The 18,434-nt window shown below is 48.6% G+C and overlaps 3 protein-coding genes across 4 annotated transcripts in view; all 3 read left to right on the forward strand.

Moving 5' to 3' along the window:
• pknox2 (pbx/knotted 1 homeobox 2) overlaps positions 1-2,573 on the forward strand; it is a 49,060-nt gene extending 46,487 nt beyond the window's left edge. Inside the window, exons 6-8 of the mRNA XM_062452994.1 lie at positions 290-378; positions 1,301-1,479; positions 1,715-2,573. Coding sequence (XP_062308978.1) covers positions 290-378; positions 1,301-1,479; positions 1,715-1,995 — 549 coding nt within the window. The 3' untranslated portion in view covers positions 1,996-2,573. The remainder of the gene's footprint in view (positions 1-289; positions 379-1,300; positions 1,480-1,714) is intronic.
• Positions 2,574-4,368: 1,795 nt separating this feature from the next.
• On the forward strand, positions 4,369-8,891 carry panx3 (pannexin 3). Of its 2 annotated transcripts, XM_062453689.1 has the most exons (6): positions 4,391-4,452; positions 4,538-4,735; positions 6,100-6,242; positions 6,709-6,923; positions 7,222-7,976; positions 8,482-8,891. In XM_062453689.1, exons 2-6 carry the CDS (start codon positions 4,546-4,548, stop codon positions 8,541-8,543), a joined length of 1,365 nt encoding a protein of 454 aa, XP_062309673.1. In that variant the 5' UTR covers positions 4,391-4,452; positions 4,538-4,545; the 3' UTR covers positions 8,544-8,891. The 2 variants fall into 2 exon arrangements, with proteins under 2 accessions (XP_062309672.1, XP_062309673.1); XM_062453688.1 differs by lacking the exon at positions 8,482-8,891 and having other exon boundaries at positions 4,369-4,452; positions 7,222-8,467.
• Positions 8,892-9,469: 578 nt separating this feature from the next.
• Positions 9,470-17,405, forward strand: mks1 (MKS transition zone complex subunit 1). The gene is made up of 18 exons (XM_062453256.1): positions 9,470-9,910; positions 10,244-10,362; positions 10,511-10,566; positions 10,676-10,828; positions 11,131-11,228; positions 11,556-11,684; positions 11,918-12,019; positions 12,123-12,231; positions 13,280-13,336; positions 13,592-13,634; positions 13,738-13,800; positions 13,956-14,026; positions 14,499-14,568; positions 15,287-15,394; positions 15,992-16,125; positions 16,405-16,487; positions 16,729-16,826; positions 17,062-17,405. The coding sequence occupies exons 1-18, from the start codon at positions 9,834-9,836 to the stop codon at positions 17,163-17,165; spliced, it is 1,674 nt and encodes a 557-aa protein (XP_062309240.1). The 5' UTR covers positions 9,470-9,833; the 3' UTR covers positions 17,166-17,405.
• Positions 17,406-18,434: the final 1,029 nt, after the last annotated feature.

The following is an 18,434-nucleotide window of genomic DNA, read 5'->3' on the forward strand; positions in this document are numbered from 1 at the left end:
AGAGAGAGAGAGAGAGAGAGAGAGAGAGAGAGAGAGAGAGAGAGAGAGAGAGGAAGGCTAGTCTGGTACAAAGTCAGTCAGGCCGTCTGGTAGCTCACCACCTGAAAGGTTAGGAAGGTGAAAGGTCAAATGATGGAAATGTCAAGAGGTTGAGTCAGAGGTGAAAGTAAAATCTGCAAGGTCAAAGTTCAAGGACAGTCATGTTAATGTGATGATGCTCACAGGACCTCAAAGTCGGGACATAACTGGGAGGGGAACAGGAAATATGTCTACTTGAATTCTATATTTTTTTGTCCAACAGCATCCGTATCCCACAGAGGATGAGAAAAGACAGATTGCAGGACAGACTAATCTCACCTTGCTACAGGTGAACAACTGGTAAGACCATGTGGAATGTTGCCGAAGCCATGTGTGTCACAGACTAGAGAAGGTGTCTCACGTTTACAGCCCTGTGTCGTCCTCTGCTGGATTAAGAAGGCTAGCGCAAGGAAGAAATACTTTCAGATTTTCTGTACTTTTTCTTCACTATATTTTTCTTCATTATATTTTTACTCTCAAATTCTCTCTCTCCCTCCCTCTCGCTCTCTCGCTCTCTCTCTCTCCCTCCCTTTCTCTCTCTCCTCTCTCACTTTATCTCCTCCTGTCTCTTCATCTCTTCCTCCGTCCCTCCCTCTTCTCCCCTCTTTCACTATATCCCTCTCCCCCCCTCACTTCCTCTTCTCTCCCCCCCCTCACTTGATTCCCCCCCCTCACTTGATTCCCCCCCCTCACTTGATTCCCCCCCCCTCACTTGATTCCCCCCCCACTTGATTCCCCCCCCCCTCACTTGATTCCCCCCCCTCACTTGATTCCCCCCCCCCTCACTTGATTCCCCCCCACTTGATTCCCCCCCCCTCACTTGATTCCCCCCCACTTGATTCCCCCCCCTCACTTGATTCCCCCCCCCTCACTTGATTCCCCCCCACTTGATTCCCCCCCCTCACTTGATTCCCCCCCCCTCACTTGATTCCCCCCCACTTGATTCCCCCCCTCACTTGATTCCCCCCCCCTCACTTGATTCCCCCCCCCTCACTTGATTCCCCCCTCTTGATTCCCCCCCCTCACTTGATTCCCCCCCCCTCACTTGATTCCCCCCCACTTGATTCCCCCCCCTCACTTGATTCCCCCCCCCTCACTTGATTCCCCCCCCTCACTTGATTCCCCCCCCCTCACTTGATTCCCCCTCACTTGATTCCCCCCTCACTTGATTCCCCCCCCCTCACTTGATTCCCCCCTCACTTGATTCCCCCCCTCCCCCCAGGTTCATCAACGCCCGCAGGCGTATTCTCCAGCCCATGCTGGATGCCAGTAACCCAGACCCGGCGCCCAAGGCCAAGAAGATGAAGTCTCAGCATCGGCCCACGCAGCGCTTCTGGCCTGACTCCATCGTGGCGGGCGTGCTTCAGAGCCACGGGGCCCTGACTGGAGGCCACTCCGACAGTACGAGCTCCTCGCTCTCCTCTCTCCCTGTCCGACTGTCTGTTCAGCTGTTGGAAACATCTGTGTTTGTGTCCCTGTGTCCTTCTGTGGTGTGCTCTGTTTGTCTTATGGTTGAAAACTGCGGGAAAGTAAAAACGTGGATCGTTGTGTGTGCGTGTGTGTTTACATGCGCTTCTGTCTGTGTGTGTGTGTATATTTGTCCCGGCTAAACTTCCTGTCTCCTGTTGCGGAGCAGACTCTCTGAACATGGACGGCCTCCAGCCCCTGTCCTCCGACTCAGCAACCCTGGCCATGCAGCAGGCCATGCTGGCCGGCACCGAGGACTCCATGGACGGCACGGAGGAGGAGGAGGAGGAAGAGGAGGAAGAGGAAGAGGAGGAGGAGGAAGGGATGGAGGAGGAGGAGGAGGAGGAAGAGGAGGAGGAAGAAGAGGATGACAGTCAGGGGGGGAGACAGCTGTCCGCTGGAGGTGGGAGGAGAGATCTGTCTATGGAGCAGAGAGAGGGACTCGAGTAAGAGCAGGAGGAGATGACTTGAGTAGCTAAAGAAGAATAGATGGAGAGGCTAGTCTCCTATGACCCTGGCACACGCCCACGCCCATTCAGATTCAGCTAGAACTGGCCACTAACACTATAAGGGGCATTGTTTCGTTTTATACATCTTTATAATCTCAAGACTCTCAAAGACTCCCAGACAGAGCCATTAGGAAGAGCCCCAACGTGACAGAGCCGTTGTGGACTAAAAGGTTGTGCATTCTTTTTGTTGTTGTTGCAAAAATGGACAATTCATGACTATGACAATGAAGGTATCTACACGTAAAAAAATAAATAAGAAGAAACTTTTATTTTTTGTTGCAAACATGTTCTGTCTCGTTGTCGCGCCTGTGGCCCTCATGTGGGTCTTCCTCTGCTGGTGTCATCTAGGCCGTGGTCCCGTCACAACACGGGGTGGTTCTCAGGTGAACTCCATAAAAGCACAAACATTTATTTGGAGAACTCTAAACACGACAGACGGTATATTTCCATGAACGCAGAGCGGTCACAACATGGCCTAATGGATGTTTTTTTGTGCATGATTTCCGGGGGGGCGGGAGGGGGGGACAGTTTTTCAACAGCAAAAAAAAGAGAAAGAGAAATAAACACAGAGAAACCAGTGACAGCACAATATATGCACATGAATGATGTTTTTCTGTTTGAAGTTTGTGTTATGGTGAGGAAATCTTATTTATTCCTTTCTTCCCAAGCTTTCCAGGATGTTGGTAGCTTCTTTCTGAATAAAGATGTAACGTTGCTTTCCAGAGCGCCTGGCTTGGGTGGGTGTGTATGAAGCGAATCTAACTGTCTAACCTGTGGCTGTGCATTCTGCCCTTAAGCCAATGTGATCAACTATCGTACTATGAAACAAGATAAGCAACTCGGACACCTCCCAGCGTGCTCACATCAACGCCGTATCAAGTCGAGGGATCGTACGAACGCAGGGAGAACTCGCTTCTCAAATGACGTACACGTCTTTTACCGGTGAACTTTTGCAAAGACAACGTCAGGCATGAGAAGAGCACTTTCTGGGACTATTTCTCTCTATTTTAAGTGAAAGATTTTCAAGAAACTGTGAAAACTATTTCCGCCCTCGGTTTTGTGTTCCAGTTGACAAAAATGGATCAGCATCTGTTTCTAATGTAATGTCTTGAGAGGAAAGATGAACATGTTATTGAATGTTTCTTGGGCTAGTTGTTTGTGAAGTTTCTCATTACTCTTCTGTTCCTTTTGTCCGTTGCTTTTTTTAATGGTTCTTTCAGAGCAAAGTGATAATAGGGAATATTTTTATTTTGTTTGTACACATTGTTGTCATAAACTATTGTGTTTCAATAGATCAATTGTAATAATTAAAAGAGATAAAACTACTGCTTTTTTCTGTGATTTCTTAGATTTCTTTAGTAGATTGGTGTTATGGATACTTAGTAGGGCTGATGTGCCAGGGATAGCTCAGTGGTTAGAGAATTTGATTGTAGATCAAAAAGGTTGCAGGTTAAAATCTCCCTTTGTACGCCCCATTGGCACTAAATAACAACAATATATGACATCACGTGTGTGTGTGTGTGTGTGTGTGTGTGTGTGTTGTCGTGTCACTCAGGCCTGTATAAACACTTCAGATTACAGATGGTGTTCTGAGATAGTGGCCTTGATGTTGTCTAACCTCCCATTACCCATGGCTGTGGTTTCCATCCCATCAGCTGTAAATCAGCCCTGTGATCCTGCTACTCTACTGAAATGAAACATCCATACATCTTCAAGCAACTTCTTGTTAGGTAAAACATTTTAGAATACAGATAACATTCAACTCCTGTCTTTGAGTGCAGTATATATGATGAGAAAACATATCACTATAAACAAACCCTATGAGTTGCTCGTCTAGTCCAGTGCTCAGTGCGCAGCAGCAGTCTGGAGTCACAGTGAGTATAAATAGGTGGGGAAATGACAGAGCAGGAGAAGCCAGTGTTTCTGAGGCTGTTTGAAGTGTGGCGCTGCCATGGTGCTGGCCTGCCTGCCTGGAGCGCTGGGACCTCAGAGAGGAGGGGGGGCAAGGACACACACACACACACACGTACACACAAAGGTCTAAACACACACATACAGACACACACACACATACATACAAATACTACAAACACACACAAGCAATGAGCCCCATAAAGCACACACACACACAGTTAATGCTAGTGCGAACACACACCCTTCACCAGACCTTTTCAGTCAATTCAGAACCACTAAAATCTGTGCTTCCACTCGCCCACAGGACCTTTATAATTATGTCCCGACCGGCCGGTCCCGCCCCGGTGCAGCCTCTCAGAGCCGGCCCAGAGTACTTAAAGACCGCGCCAGCAGAGGCTTCGGACGGTGCCTCGGTGTCTCACGTCATTCAATCACTGGATTTCTATTCTGTCTTCGGTCTCGGGAGCTAGCTGACGCACTGAAGGTAAGGATGTTTTGCGGTGTTTCCTAGCATCTCTCTAGCATCACAGTAAACGGACCTCATCCATGTGGGCATATCTTCTCTCTAGGTGTCAAAATGTCAATCGCCAACGCGGCCGCCACGGCCATGTTGTCCGACGCGCTGCTCCAGGAGAGCTCTGTCTCGGGCGCCAACCGTCTGATCCACCTGGAGCTCGAGCTGCCGCTGGACAAGGTCATCAAGTTCGTCTCCGTGGGCCTGCCGCTGCTGCTCGTGTCCATGGCTTTCGCCCGCGAGATCTCCGTCGGTTAGTCGTTGTTTGTTGACCCCTCATGTTTCTTTGATCAGGGTTTGTTTGACCAGTGTTTTTGTACCTACTTGACGACATCGAGTCGAGCAGGAACTGTTCTTTATCTTCCTATATCTACTGTAAGCTACAGTTATCATAATTGAATACCTAGGGGCCTAAACAAATGCCAAATAAATAGTAGGTACAGTTCATAGAATGGCTCACACTACAGTAGCCTAACTCCAGCCAGTGTGCTAAAGTGTAGTCTACATTAGCGGCGTCGTTGAGGACACGGCTGCGTGTTGCACAGTAGTGGAAGAGGCCTGCGCCAAGTCTGTCTTTGACTTTAGACTAACGATTCCCTCCCCTCCTCGCCGGCCTGCAATCAGCCGCTCCAGATGTTAATTGGCAGGGGGATGATTGAGAGCGGCGTTCGCCAGCGTCTCCGTTCTGTAATTACAGACAGCATCGCTCAACTCTCAGCCCTCTCTCTATTTGTGTCAAATGAGAGGATATGTTAATTAACTGGAGGGCGTCTAGTCGAGGCGGTGATACTGGGGAGGGCTTGCTGATGCATCTTGGCCTACATAGGGCTGCTTTCCCTAAGGACAGGATTATTCTGCTCCTGTCTCTGTGCACCTGGCTTGAATGCTTTGCCTGCTAATAACTGAGAAGCAAGCAAACACTTGTGTTTTGGAACTATGTCTGAAGGAGATGTGGGTGTGATTCCCAACATCAGGATCACTCTGGTGGTTTCAGCTGCAGCCCACACAGCGGGAGCAGTTACCCTAACATCGAAGATCCTTTCTCTTTCTTTCTCTCTCGTTTATACACACACACACACGCACAACCACACACAACCACACACAACCACACAAACTCGTTCAATATGTAATTGAATCCTGTACAGTTGCCTGTAATAACAGCATCTATGTTCTTACAGTAAATTGGTAGTTGTACATAGCTACTTCTAGAAGTCTCTGGCAGAGGGTAGAGGTTGTTTTATAAATAGTGTGTCTGAGCCGTAACTGTGGGTGGTTCAGCAGTGGAGGGGTGCACACTGGAGTCTCCACCCAGCATCACAGGCCACAGAGGGGCTGGGCGTGGAGGCGACCACTGCTCATGTGGTTGTACCATGTGGATAGTGGTGGGGAAACAGCCCTGCAAAGCACCCATGTTAATACATGCAGCCTCACATTAGAAGGGTGTAGTAACGCTCTGTTTAAAAGCTCCGGTTTTCCCAAATACCCAAATAGAAACATCTGCTTTTGGGGATAGTTTCGGGTCTGAAGACTCTTGTCAGGGACATGGAACTTAGGACAACGTCTGTAGGACAACTAAACTGGTCCTGTGTGCTGTGTGGTGGTTGTGCTTTTTTCCAGGACCACAAATTACCTGTTTTCCACCCAACAACTTCACGGTGAAGCAGGCAGTGTACGTGGACACCTACTGCTGGGACTCCCTCATGCACCACGAGTCTGACGTCAACGGAAACTTCGAGGAACGATCCTTATGGGTCCACAAAGTAACTGACACATTTCAAACCTTGTGATTACTTTTATACGTTCACAAGACAAAGTTTAGAAATGTTTACTAATCAATCTAATTATAACGTTCAAACAAAGAACAGTATGGTGCTGAAGTCATTCTGATGTCACTTTTTTAAATGCAGACTATAAATATTTAATGTGTTATATATGTATCTGACTTAGCTGCTATAATGATCTGTAATACAATTAGTGTCTCTGGAATATTTACCTTATCTAATCTCTCTCTCTGCCTCTCTCTGTCTATTTCCCTCTCTGTCTCTCTTCCTCCCTTTCTCTCTCTCTCCTCCCTCTCCCTCCCTCCCTCTCCCTCCCTCCCTCCATCCATCCCTCCCTCCCTCCCTCCCTCCCTCCCTCCCTCCCTCTCTCTCTCTCTCTCTCTCTCTCTCTCTCTCTCTCTCTCCCTCCCTCCCTCCCTCCCTCCCTCCCTCCCTCTCTACCCAGATGTTCCCCTACTCTCTCCTGGCCATGGCCATGCTGATGTACCTGCCTGCTCTGATCTGGCGGTACCTGGCCATCCCCAGCCTGGGCTCAGACCTGCTCTTCATCATTGACGAGCTCGACAAGTCCTACAACCGCTCTGTGCGCCTGGCGCAGAACATCCTGGACATGAGACAGAACACAGAGAATCCCCTGACCTTCCAGGCGGAGCTGGACAGGTCAGACAGCCTCCACTCATTAACCTTTTGAGAAGACAGGGACGGTGTCTGCACAGCATTACAATAGTCTATCCTGATCTGAAATGTGTGTCTGTTGGAAAAATACTTGTTGGAAGTTGGGAACGTGGTTTAAGTCTGCTTCATCGAACATTTGAAAGCCCCAAAAATATATATATGTAAACAAAGTTTATATAAAATATACTTTAAAGTGTGTATTTCATAGAGCTAGAGTGAGGGTTATATCACAGTGTTCCATCAACTTCAGTGTTGCTCTGAACCTTCCCCTCGTCTCCACCAGGGCAAAGAGGAAGCGGTACTTTGAGTACCCCCTGCTGGAGAGATACATGCAGTGCAAGCATGGCTCCTACTTCCTGGTCAGCATGCTGTTCCTGCGTGGCTTCCTGTTGCTCATCTTCCTCTCCGCTTCCTGTCTGTACCTGGTATACTTCCACCTGTCTGCCTTCCTCCAGGATGAGTTCAGCTGTTTCGTGCGTACCGGCCTGCTCCGGGACCAGAGCTGGGTCCCAGAGCTGGTCCAGTGTAAAATGACCGGCCAGCTAGTCTTCCAGGTCATAAGCGTCGCTAACGGCGCCATCTACGTCCTGCTGGCGCCTATCGTCCTGTTCAGCCTGGTCCGTCTGTTTGTTTGGGACACGACCTTCCTGTCCGTGTACGAGGTACTTCCTGCTCTGGGCCTGATCAGCGGGCAGAAGCTGGGCTGCCCTCTCAACGACCTCAACGTGCTTCTTCTCTTCCTGAGAGCCAACGTGGCGCACCTGCGCTCCTACGGCAGGCTGAGGGCCTTGTGCTCGCTGACGCCGCCGCAGGTGGGGAGGGGGAACTGCGAGGCGAGACCGGGAAATGGAATCGTGAGCCTGGAAGACGCGGAGGAGAGGGAGGAGGCGGCACGGGAGCTGAAGGAGGAAGTGGAGGAGGCCAGGGAGGAGGGGAAGCTGAACCTGGTGGACATCATGACCATCCTGGGTGCCGCCAGGGGAAACGCTGTGAACTGCAGCGAGGGGATGCCGGTCGTGGAGGAGAATATGACCCTCGGTACCGTAACACTCATCTATTCTCTCAAACGCATTCTGCTCATCTGCATTTTTGTCTATATCATTTGGGATGTTCAAAAAATAATCAAGTGAGGCTTTGTTTGTGACGGCAGATGATCACGGACGTACTCTTGTCAAGTGTTCCACGGTGTAATCAATTATCCTTTTAAAGGCTTCCCATACTTGTTGAATATCCAGATTCATTAGACAGTGAACGAGTGGAAACAGTTTTGATACAGAACAAACTTCCAAGCTGCAAAGAATCCAGGCTACGAGAGAACTCTGGGGGGATCCAAACATCTCTCAGTAACTGTAACAGAACGCTCTAGGGTTTGTCCAGTCATCTATATTTGGTTTGGACTTGGTTTGGTTTCATGTAGAACATTCTGACATGTTTGGCGATACACAATGAGGTTGTTATTTTAAAAGAGGCTTTTTAGAGCAACAGCCACCTCAGAAGATTGTGGTACTTCCCGCATCTAATACCCCTCTCTGTCTCCTTACAGAGCCAAACCTCCTGGGGTACCATGAGTTGAAGGAGACAGCTTCACGTAGTCATTATGGCTAAATCACCCACGGACCCAACCGTCAATGTGACACTAAAAAGGTGCAGGAGGAAGAGAAAGTACTTTTAGCTAAACTTGACTAAACTAGTTAGTCTTTAGTAGGAAAACTAGTTCTTTAGTAGTAAGGGATATTATGGTATGCAGTGTTCCAAAAAGCCTCTTTTAGAGTGAAAAACTTGGAGGTCAAAGAGGGTTTTCTTGACTTTCAGTGTCGTCCACTACAACCTCAGGTTTTCAGTTTTTATTTACAATAAGAAGTATTTACTTTACTTGACTTTTTTTACACTTTTTTTTTAAACTACCTTGGTGATATTATTTGTGTTTAAACAACAATAAATATATGTTTAGTGGCTGCTGTGTGGTTATTGTGTGAGAGATGACTACAGCTCTTCTGCATGCAACTTCTTTGCAAAACATGGATATGCTGGATACTATACATTACATTTAGTCATTTAGCAGACGCTCATTCCCCCGCGGCAAGTTGGGTGAAGTGCCTTGCCCAAGGAGACAGTCATTTTGCACGGCCAGGAATCGAACCGGCAACCTTCTGATTAATAGCCCAATTCCCTAACCCTAAAATATACACCCAGCATGTGCTGAAAAAAATTATACCCTAAATAAGCTCAACCTGAATTGAGCAAATAACTATACTTTACTATACAATATTTACGATTACTATACTTACTATGATTATTTAAAAACTCACGGCAAGGATTGCTTACGTTTTGCATATACCATTGTTGGCCAACTCGAACAACACAACCCACAATTCACTTCTTTAATCTGCTAATGTCCCACTCGATTTTATATTACATGACTATATGACATGTCAAATATAGAATATATGTGATATAACGTAAATTCATCCCGACCACCAGGTGGCAGTAATGCACCTTTAGTTCTTGTGAAAGCGACCAAAATACTCTCCTTCGTCTACCGTTACCATGCAACGAGTGACCGCTGTTCTAACGTCATACTGTCTAGTCAGATCATCACATTATAACTCATAACCTGGGATTCAGACATACAGCCTGCTAGAGGATGACTACAGTACGCCAGGGAGCGAGCTCTAGCTAGTTATCCAGATTAGTTAGTATCGAAGCACGCGCTCTGGCGTGGTCAATGAGTATAAACGTTGCATGATTAACCTAGCTAGCAAACTGGCTAACTCGCAACCAGATCAACTAGCTAAGTAGCTTGTTAAGTGTTCTGACTTGCTAGGTAAGGGCTCGCTTGGTTGCCAAGTCTGCACTTAAAACCAACACGCAAGAAACAGAACTAGCTAGTAACCCATGGCAGATGGTTGGAGCACCGACACCGGAGAAGCTGTTTACCGCTCACGGGATGCCATCAAAAACCTCAAAATAAAGTTAGTAATAACGGTAGCTAACTACTAGTAACTGGCTAACGTTAGCTAACCAGTTTAATACAACTTTACCGTGATTACTACTTAGCAAGTCACGTAAAACATGCCTAAGCAGAAATGTATTTTGTCTCTTGATTTCCCTGCTGCAGTACTAGTAGTTTATGGCTGTTAAAATGTACTTTAAGACGTGTGTTAAGTGAAAGCCTGTGACTCTCTTTGGGGTGACAGATCTTATACGGCATACTTTTAGTTATGCATGATCGAAGGATACTGCTCATTCAGCCCCTCTAGCTAGCTAGCCGTGTTGTGTTAGTGTAATGAGGCTTTGCGTTTCAGGGTCCGTATCGAGAAAGTGACTTCCACAGCAGCGCTGTCTCAGCACCTTCATCAGCAAGTGTTGCATCAACAGGAGAGCGGTGTCATCGAACTAGACACTTTCACGCAAGCTCGATCAGGTATTTACTCGTGTTTTAGCTTGCTGCCACATAAAGCGTTTTTTTGTTGTATCGTTGTACTGTTGAGTAAGTAGTACGCTTTGTACACTTGTATGATAACTGTCTCGGATACGCTATTATGTCGATTGATGTCGATGATTCATTTCAGTTGGCGATGATGAAGAGGAGCTGGTCGTTAGTTGGCAAGAGAAACTTTTCAGTCAGGTAGTTCAGTTCAGATATCATGCCATTGAATCATCTACTTTTAAGGTAGATTAGTGAACAGTGGTTCATGTTTGTGTGCATGTCTGTGTGTGTGTGTGTGTGTGTGCAGTATGAGGTGGACTTGTTTCACAGTGAGTCAGTGTGTCAGACCCCTCTGGAGAGGCAGTACCGGACTGAGATCTTGGCCATGGAGGGGAGAGCAAAACGCAATCTCAGGATCTTCACTTACACCGATTTCGACCGATACACCATTTGGGAAGGGGTAGGGTTCACACACCCTCTCTGCCTCTCGTTTTAGCCACTCAGCTATCAGCTCCATAAGTCACATGGTTCAGAGGCACTCGGTGGTAGAGCGCTTGGCTGCAGATTGAGATCACAGGTTCAGGTCCCACCCTGCCTCTTTGGATAAAAGCATCTGCTAAAAATGAATACCTTATTTATTGTCATACATTATCACATGATGCGCTAGGCTGATTCTCAACCAGTGAACTGTAGCGATTGCATTGTTTTACTGTTGTGAGGATGTGCATCACAGTAAAGCTGTTCTTCGGCTCCTGGCTGTAGCACTCTCAGAGCGTGGTGAAGACAGATGGCTCCAGACCCACCTTCCTGGCAGAGAGGATGGCTAACGTGAGGCACAGGCGGCAGGACAGACGGCCGGTGTACGTCCCAAACACACCCCAGCACCCGCACATCACAACTACACACCCCAGCACCCGCACATCACAACTACACACCCCAGCACCCGCACATCACAACTACACACCCCAGCACCCGCACAATCACAACTACACACCCCAGCACCCGCACAATCACAACTACGTTCTCCAGATTCACTGGAGGAAAACGTTTCTCAATGTTTCCTTTGGTGGTTCAGTTGGAGGGCCTGCGAACTGGTGGTGGTGGAGGGAATAAAGCTGACCTTGCTTGAGTAACTCTTCCATGTTGCTCGTTTGTGTGTGTGTGTGTGTGACTGTGTGTGTGTGTAGAGACAGCAGCATCTCCAAGTCTAAGATGATCACCTGGGAGCCCTCAGAGGAGTTTGTGAAGACCAGCCACGTGGTCAACACTCCAGTCCAGACCATGCACATCATGGCAGACCTGGGGCCCCCCGGCAAGTACGTCTGTTGTTTGTCTTTACCAGACTGTTACCTGACGGTGTGTTCGTTTAGAAGAGGCGTACATCCTAGCGGCATGCAAATAGAACATACAGCAGAAGACCAAGGATCAGAACAGTTCTAACAGGATTTTGTTGGTCAGAGTCGAGGAACGGTCTGTATTTACTAGACACAGCGCAAAGTAACCGTCTACAGACTGGTGCTGAGTGTGTGTGTGTGTGTGTGCTCCCCAGACTAGCGCAGGAGTCGGAATGTCTGCTGTGCACCATCAGAGCAGACAGTAATGGAGTGGTCACCATCAAACCAGACTTCAACAAAGGCAAAGAACCCTACAGGTGGGTGTGATTGTAAACCTTACAATTACTGTTCCATCTAGAGCATGACTGAAGGAAGACTTGTTGTGGAACATGGTTCCTCCCTGCTGTGCGTGTTCTCCAGGGTGGAGGCGGGGGAGGAGAGGAGGGAGGTTTGGCGCTTGACGCTGGAGAACGTGTCGTCGGACATCAACACAGAGGAGAAGGAGAGGGAGCAGCGCATGTATACAGACGTGAGCCATGGGCCCTCCTTTAGCACCTCCTCCTTCAGCATCCCCTCCCACCCTCCTTTAGAACCTCCTCTCACCCTCCTACAGAACCTCCTCTCACCTTCCTTTAGAACCTCCTCTCACCCTCCTACAGAACCTCCTCTCACCCTCCTACAGAACCTCCTCTCACCTTCCTTTAGAACCTCCTCTCACCCGCCTACAGAACCTCCTCTCACCCTCCTTCAGCATCTCCTCTCACCCTCCTACAGAACCTCCTTTCACCCTCCTTCAGCACCTCCTCTCACCCTCCTTTAGAACCTCCTCTCACCCTCCTTCAGCATCTCCTCTCACCCTCCTACAGAACCTCCTTTCACCCTCCTTCAGCACCTCCTCTCACCCTCCTTCAGCATCTCCTCTCACCCTCCTACAGAACCTCCTTTCACCCTCCTACAGAACCTCCTCTCACCCTCCTTTAGAACCTCCTCTCACCCTCCTTTAGAACCTCCTCTCACCCTCCTTCAGCATCTCCTCTCACCCTCCTACAGAACCTCCTCTCACCTTCCTTTAGAACCTCCTCTCACCCTCCTACAGAACCTCCTCTCACCCTCCTACAGAACCTCCTCTCACCTTCCTTTAGAACCTCCTCTCACCCTCCTACAGAACCTCCTCTCACCCTCCTACAGAACCTCCTCTCACCTTCCTTTAGAACCTCCTCTCACCCGCCTACAGAACCTCCTCTCACCTTCCTTTAGAACCTCCTCTCACCCTCCTACAGCACCTCCTCTGATCTGACTGGGTTAGTCAGGCAGAGCTGGGCTTGGCTCCTAAGTGACCCGTCCAGGGAAACCAGGTTTTCAGTTTCTACAAGGAAGGTTAAGCAGATGCCCTTTGCCACGAAGGGAAGAGTGCAGGGAAAGGCAGCTTTACAGAAAGCAAAGTTACAGAATATGATGTATGTTGTGGAAGGGGAATTTTCAAAGAATGACAGTCTGAGGCACCTAATGGTTTCCGGACTCCATGTATTTATTTATCTGTCTGGCTGGAAACTCATCTTTCTTCTTTCCCTCCATAGTTGTACACGCGACACCGAGATTATCTCAACAGCCTCGTGGGCCAAGACTTTGAAATGGTACTCCCTTGTTGTTTTCCGATTGATTTAGAGTTCTTTCAAAATAAGAGTACTAGTAGTATCACAATTGTCCCATATCATAGTTTTCCCAACTGAAGTCAGTCAAACAAGTAGCGGTGCTCCTTCATGCTTTAGTGCTTAAGTCAACTTAATGACCTTGGTATTTATACTGGGAAGTAAGATAAACAAATTCTACTCTGTTATGTTGATGTAAATGGTCTTGGCCAACAGTCTTGTATGTTTCGGTCCTTCCAGCCTCCCCCTGGCATCCTGCGCCTGCTAGTGAATGGAGAGATAGGTGAGACCAGAAGCTTACATTCAAATCTTCTGTTAAGATTCGTATAAAATTATACAGACAACTAATTATATTAATAATAAGATGAATCCCATCATTCCCCCAGTCTCAGCCCAAGGCTTCGAATACAACGACCTCTACATCCACTACTTTATAGAGCTTCCCAACAGTAAGTCCCTCCATGAGAACGGGATCAAATCCCAAACCCTTAATGTGACATCACAAACAAGCACTACTTGATGTGTAACAACTGTTTAGTTGTTTAGCTACATCCAAAAATAAATGGGTTGTGTTGTGATAGCTGAGTGTGTCCTGTGGTTTCAGACTGGTCCAGTCTGCCTCAGCAGTCTCTGTCAGGGGTGACCCAGACATGCCGCACCCGCACCGTGGGGAAGGTAGGTCCTCCTCACCCCACCTCAACACCACCTCAACACCACCTCCTCACCTCAACACCACCTCCTCACCCCACCTCCTCACCCCACCTCAACACCTCCTCACCCCACCTCAACACCACCTCCTCACCTCAACACCACCTCCTCACCCCACCTCCTCACACCATCTCCTCACCTCAACACCACCTCCTCACTTCAACACCACCTCAACACCACCTCAACACCACCTCCTCACACCACCCCCTCACCTCAACACCCCCTCCTCACACCACCTCCTCACCTCAACACCACCTTCTCACACCACCTCCTCACCCCACCTCAACACCACCTCCTCACCCCACCTCCTCACCTCAACACCACCTCCTCACCCCACCTCCTCACCCCACCTCAACACCACCTCCTCACCCCACCTCCTCACCCCACCTCCTCACCCCACCTCAACACCATCTCCTCCTCCATCCTTGGGTCCCTGCAGGACGATGTGGCGTACTTCAGCTTCCCCTTCACCTTCGAGGCGTTCTACAGGAAGGAGGATGAGAGCGAGGGTTAGCACACCACACCAGCTCCACAGACACCACACCAGCACCACAGACACCACACCAGCTCCACAGACACCACACCAGCTCCACAGACACCACACCAGCTCCACAGACACCACACCAGCACCACAGACACCACACCAGCTCCACAGACACCACACCAGCTCCACAGACACCACACCAGCACCACAGACACCACACCAGCTACACAGACACCACACCAGCTCCACAGACACCACACCAGCACCACAGACACCACACCAGCTCCACAGACACCACACCAGCTCCACAGACACCACACAAGCTCAACAGACACCACACCAGCTCCACAGACACCACACCAGCTCCACAGACACCACACCAGCTCCACAGACACCACACCAGCTCCACAGACACCACACCAGCACCACAGACACCACACCAGCTCCACAGACACCACACCAGCTCCACAGACACCACACCAGCTCCACAGACACCACACAAGCTCAACAGACACCACACCAGCTCCACAGACACCACACCAGCACCACAGACACCACACCAGCTCCACAGACACCACACCAGCTCCACAGACACCACACCAGCACCACAGACAACACACCAGCAGCACAGACACTGCATGTGTTGTGTGAAAGTGACTGACCGTTCACACTACTGGATATGACAGCATGTTTGATGATTGTAACTTATTATTATTACATTATGGTCTGTGGTGTTTTTGTAGAATCTCTTCCACAGTGGCCGGTGCTGTACTTCAAGGTCCTGTCTCTAGACTTCTGGCAGCGCTACAGAACTGAGGGCTATGGATACCTGGTGTTCCCCGCTACCCCAGGTAGAATTCACATTCACAAGTGTTCATTACCGTTAGATGAACCATATTTGTGTAGTATTTGTTATTGTTAAAGTAGTAGTGTGTGCAGTGTTCAGGGTCAGGTGACCGGTGTGTTCAGGGTCAGGTGACCGTGTGTTCAGGGTCAGGTGACCGTGTGTTCAGGGTCAGGTGACCGGTGTGTTCAGGGTCAGGTGACCGTGTGTTCAGGGTCAGGTGACCGGTGTGTTCAGGGTCAGGTGACCGTGTGTTCAGGGTCAGGTGACCGTGTGTTCAGGGTCAGGTGACCGGTGTGTTCAGGGTCAGGTGACCGTGTGTTCAGGGTCAGGTGACCGGTGTGTTCAGGGTCAGGTGACCGTGTGTTCAGGGTCAGGTGACCGTGTGTTCAGGGTCAGGTGACCGGTGTGTTCAGGGTCAGGTGACCGTGTGTTCAGGGTCAGGTGACCGGTGTGTTCAGGGTCAGGTGACCGGTGTGTTCAGGGTCAGGTGACCGTGTGTTCAGGGTCAGGTGACCGTGTGTTCAGGGTCAGGTGACCGGTGTGTTCAGGGTCAGGTGACCGTGTGTTCAGGGTCAGGTGACCGTGTCTGTGCTCCACGCAGGGAAGCACACCTTGTCGTGTCCCAGCTGGCGGCCCCTGCAGACGGGGACGGTGTCGGAGCTGAGGAGGTTCTTCATCGGAGGATCTCCAGAGCTGGAGGATGGAAGCTATGTCAGGGTGCCCAGCACCTTCAAGGTGGGACGCCCGCAGAGAGAGATCCATCAGCATCAGGAATGTTTTATGAATTGAAGGGGTAGATACAGACTGTTCCTCAATTCTGACCACGGGAATATCGTTTTAACTGTGCATTTGTACTAATGGAAATGTCATCTAAAAACATGTGAAAGATGTACACTCCTTCCCCTGTATCAGCTGATGTGAAGGGGTGTGTGAGGCACGTAACAAAGGAACATAATTAGGATCCCAGCTGATGACGTGTTGAAATGTAAAGGGTGTTCTTCTTTCTGCCTGCAGGGGGAGAGACTGAGCCGGTTTGGGTTTCGTACCAAGACCACAGGCAGCGTCACCTTCACCCTGCACTGCCTGCAACACGCCAGGTCAGTCTGCAGGCAGTCAGTCCTCTCACTCAGGCACTCACAGGCACTACAGGGGGACGGAGAGAAAGTGGAAAGTCGAACAAACATTCGAGTAAATCGTGAAAATAGGGGTACAAATACTTGTTCATACAATATGAATACGGGTATGAGGGGTGCTTGGGTTCAGACGAGGGTACTGAAGCCAAAAGGGTTTGAGAACCGCTAGTGAGGAGATGCCTCACAGTGGCTGTCTGTTGTTCAGGGCCTTTGTGGACGCCAGCATGCTGAAGAGGAGAAGGCAGAGCGTCCTGGACCAGCTAGGAGGCTTCAGCCAGCAGGGAGCCGTGTACAACGTCCTGGGTGAGGAAGACTGGTGCAGTGGTCTGGTCTCCTGGTCCTCAGGGCCCACTGTCCTGTATGTGCTACATGTTTCCCTGCTCCAATACGCCTGGTTTAAATGAAAGGGGTTGCTATCAGGCTTCTGCAGAGCTTGATAAAGACCCATTCATTTGAATAAGGTGTGTCCATCCCTCTCACTCTCTCTCTCCATCCCTCTCTCTCTCTTTCCTTCTCTCTCTCCATCCCTCGCTCGCAGAGGCGTTCCAGAGGGCGAGGAGGCGGATGAATGAGGCGAGAGAGAACCTTCCTAAAGACCTGATCACCACTTCAGGCCCGATCAACTCTGAATCCTCCGCCTAGGCCATCCTCAGGGTCTCCAGGCTCTGCTGTTCTTGATTTATAGCAATATTTCAGTCCTTTTCACAGAATTTATTCATATGTATATATTTTTACATGTAAAGACTGCTATTAACTGCAATTTGATACCATATTTGAAAAATACTAAAATAAAATAATTCTTGGACGATTTTTATGTATGTTAGTATTTCACAGAATTGTAAATGTATTCTGTGCATGTACTGTTGAATTCATCATTTAGTATGTTCCAAATATAACTTTTTCGGTCAATTCTTTCTGAAAGGTTAAGAACAAAAAATCTAAACGTTTGGAAAACGAGAATTTTTTTTGTGTAGTGTGTTACAAAAAAGTTTTTAAATGTTAAAAAAGTAAAAAAGTAAAAAAAAAAAAAAAAAAAGTAGGAATAAAAAAATATATTAATTCGCGACACAGGCGACCACGTCCGTGCGTGCCCAATCAAGTGACAGAGCGAGCGACTAATTAGAGAGGAGAAACGTTCAGCTCCCAATGCAGAGTAACACACTTAACCCAAATGTCAAATTCACAATAGTGAGACTGACTCCAACAAGTAGCTACCGTTAAAACAGGTGTTCAGTGAGCAGGAAGAGGGTAAACGAGCCAACGATAGCAGCCTTATTGTCTGTTGCCCTCCCGCCACACCGTATTCAACTTCAGCCCTGCTGCTCGCGGTGAACCAGCGTGGGACACAGACACCCGCTCCGACCCGCCTCAGCACCCAGCAGCAGCATCACAGAGCGAGACCTGCAAATCAAGTAAGACTGCGATCTTTAGTGAAGACCACGCGTTGAGCTAGACACTTCATATAAGGAGATGGACTAAGAGGCAGGGTTGTCTCTCAGTCTCTCCCTCCCTCTTTCAAACTAGACTTCTCAAGGACCCTCGTTCGGCAGTTGTGAAGGTTGTCGATACTCTGGCTCTAGTTTGGAATAAGGTCAGATGTGTTGTGTGATTTATGATGATGGGATAGTTACTAATTATAAAACAATTCTAAGATACTCTTGTTGTTCTAATTGTATTATATCACATGTGTAGGCTATATACAGATTTGATTTTACTAAATTATATAATAACCAGACTAGACTAAACTTAACTTTTATTTCAGTAGGATTATATTGGCTTTCCACACACGTCCCAGTTACAAGGACCCACTTGTAACAGTAGAGGTCGCCATTGTTTAAGATGTCGTCTGAAATATTGAAACGGTGGTGTTCATAAAAGCCTCCGGAGTTCTAGATCAGTTCAGACATCCCA

This window comes from Osmerus eperlanus, chromosome 27 (genome assembly GCF_963692335.1).
Source record: "Osmerus eperlanus chromosome 27, fOsmEpe2.1, whole genome shotgun sequence".
Classification (NCBI taxonomy): Eukaryota; Metazoa; Chordata; class Actinopteri; order Osmeriformes; family Osmeridae; genus Osmerus; species Osmerus eperlanus.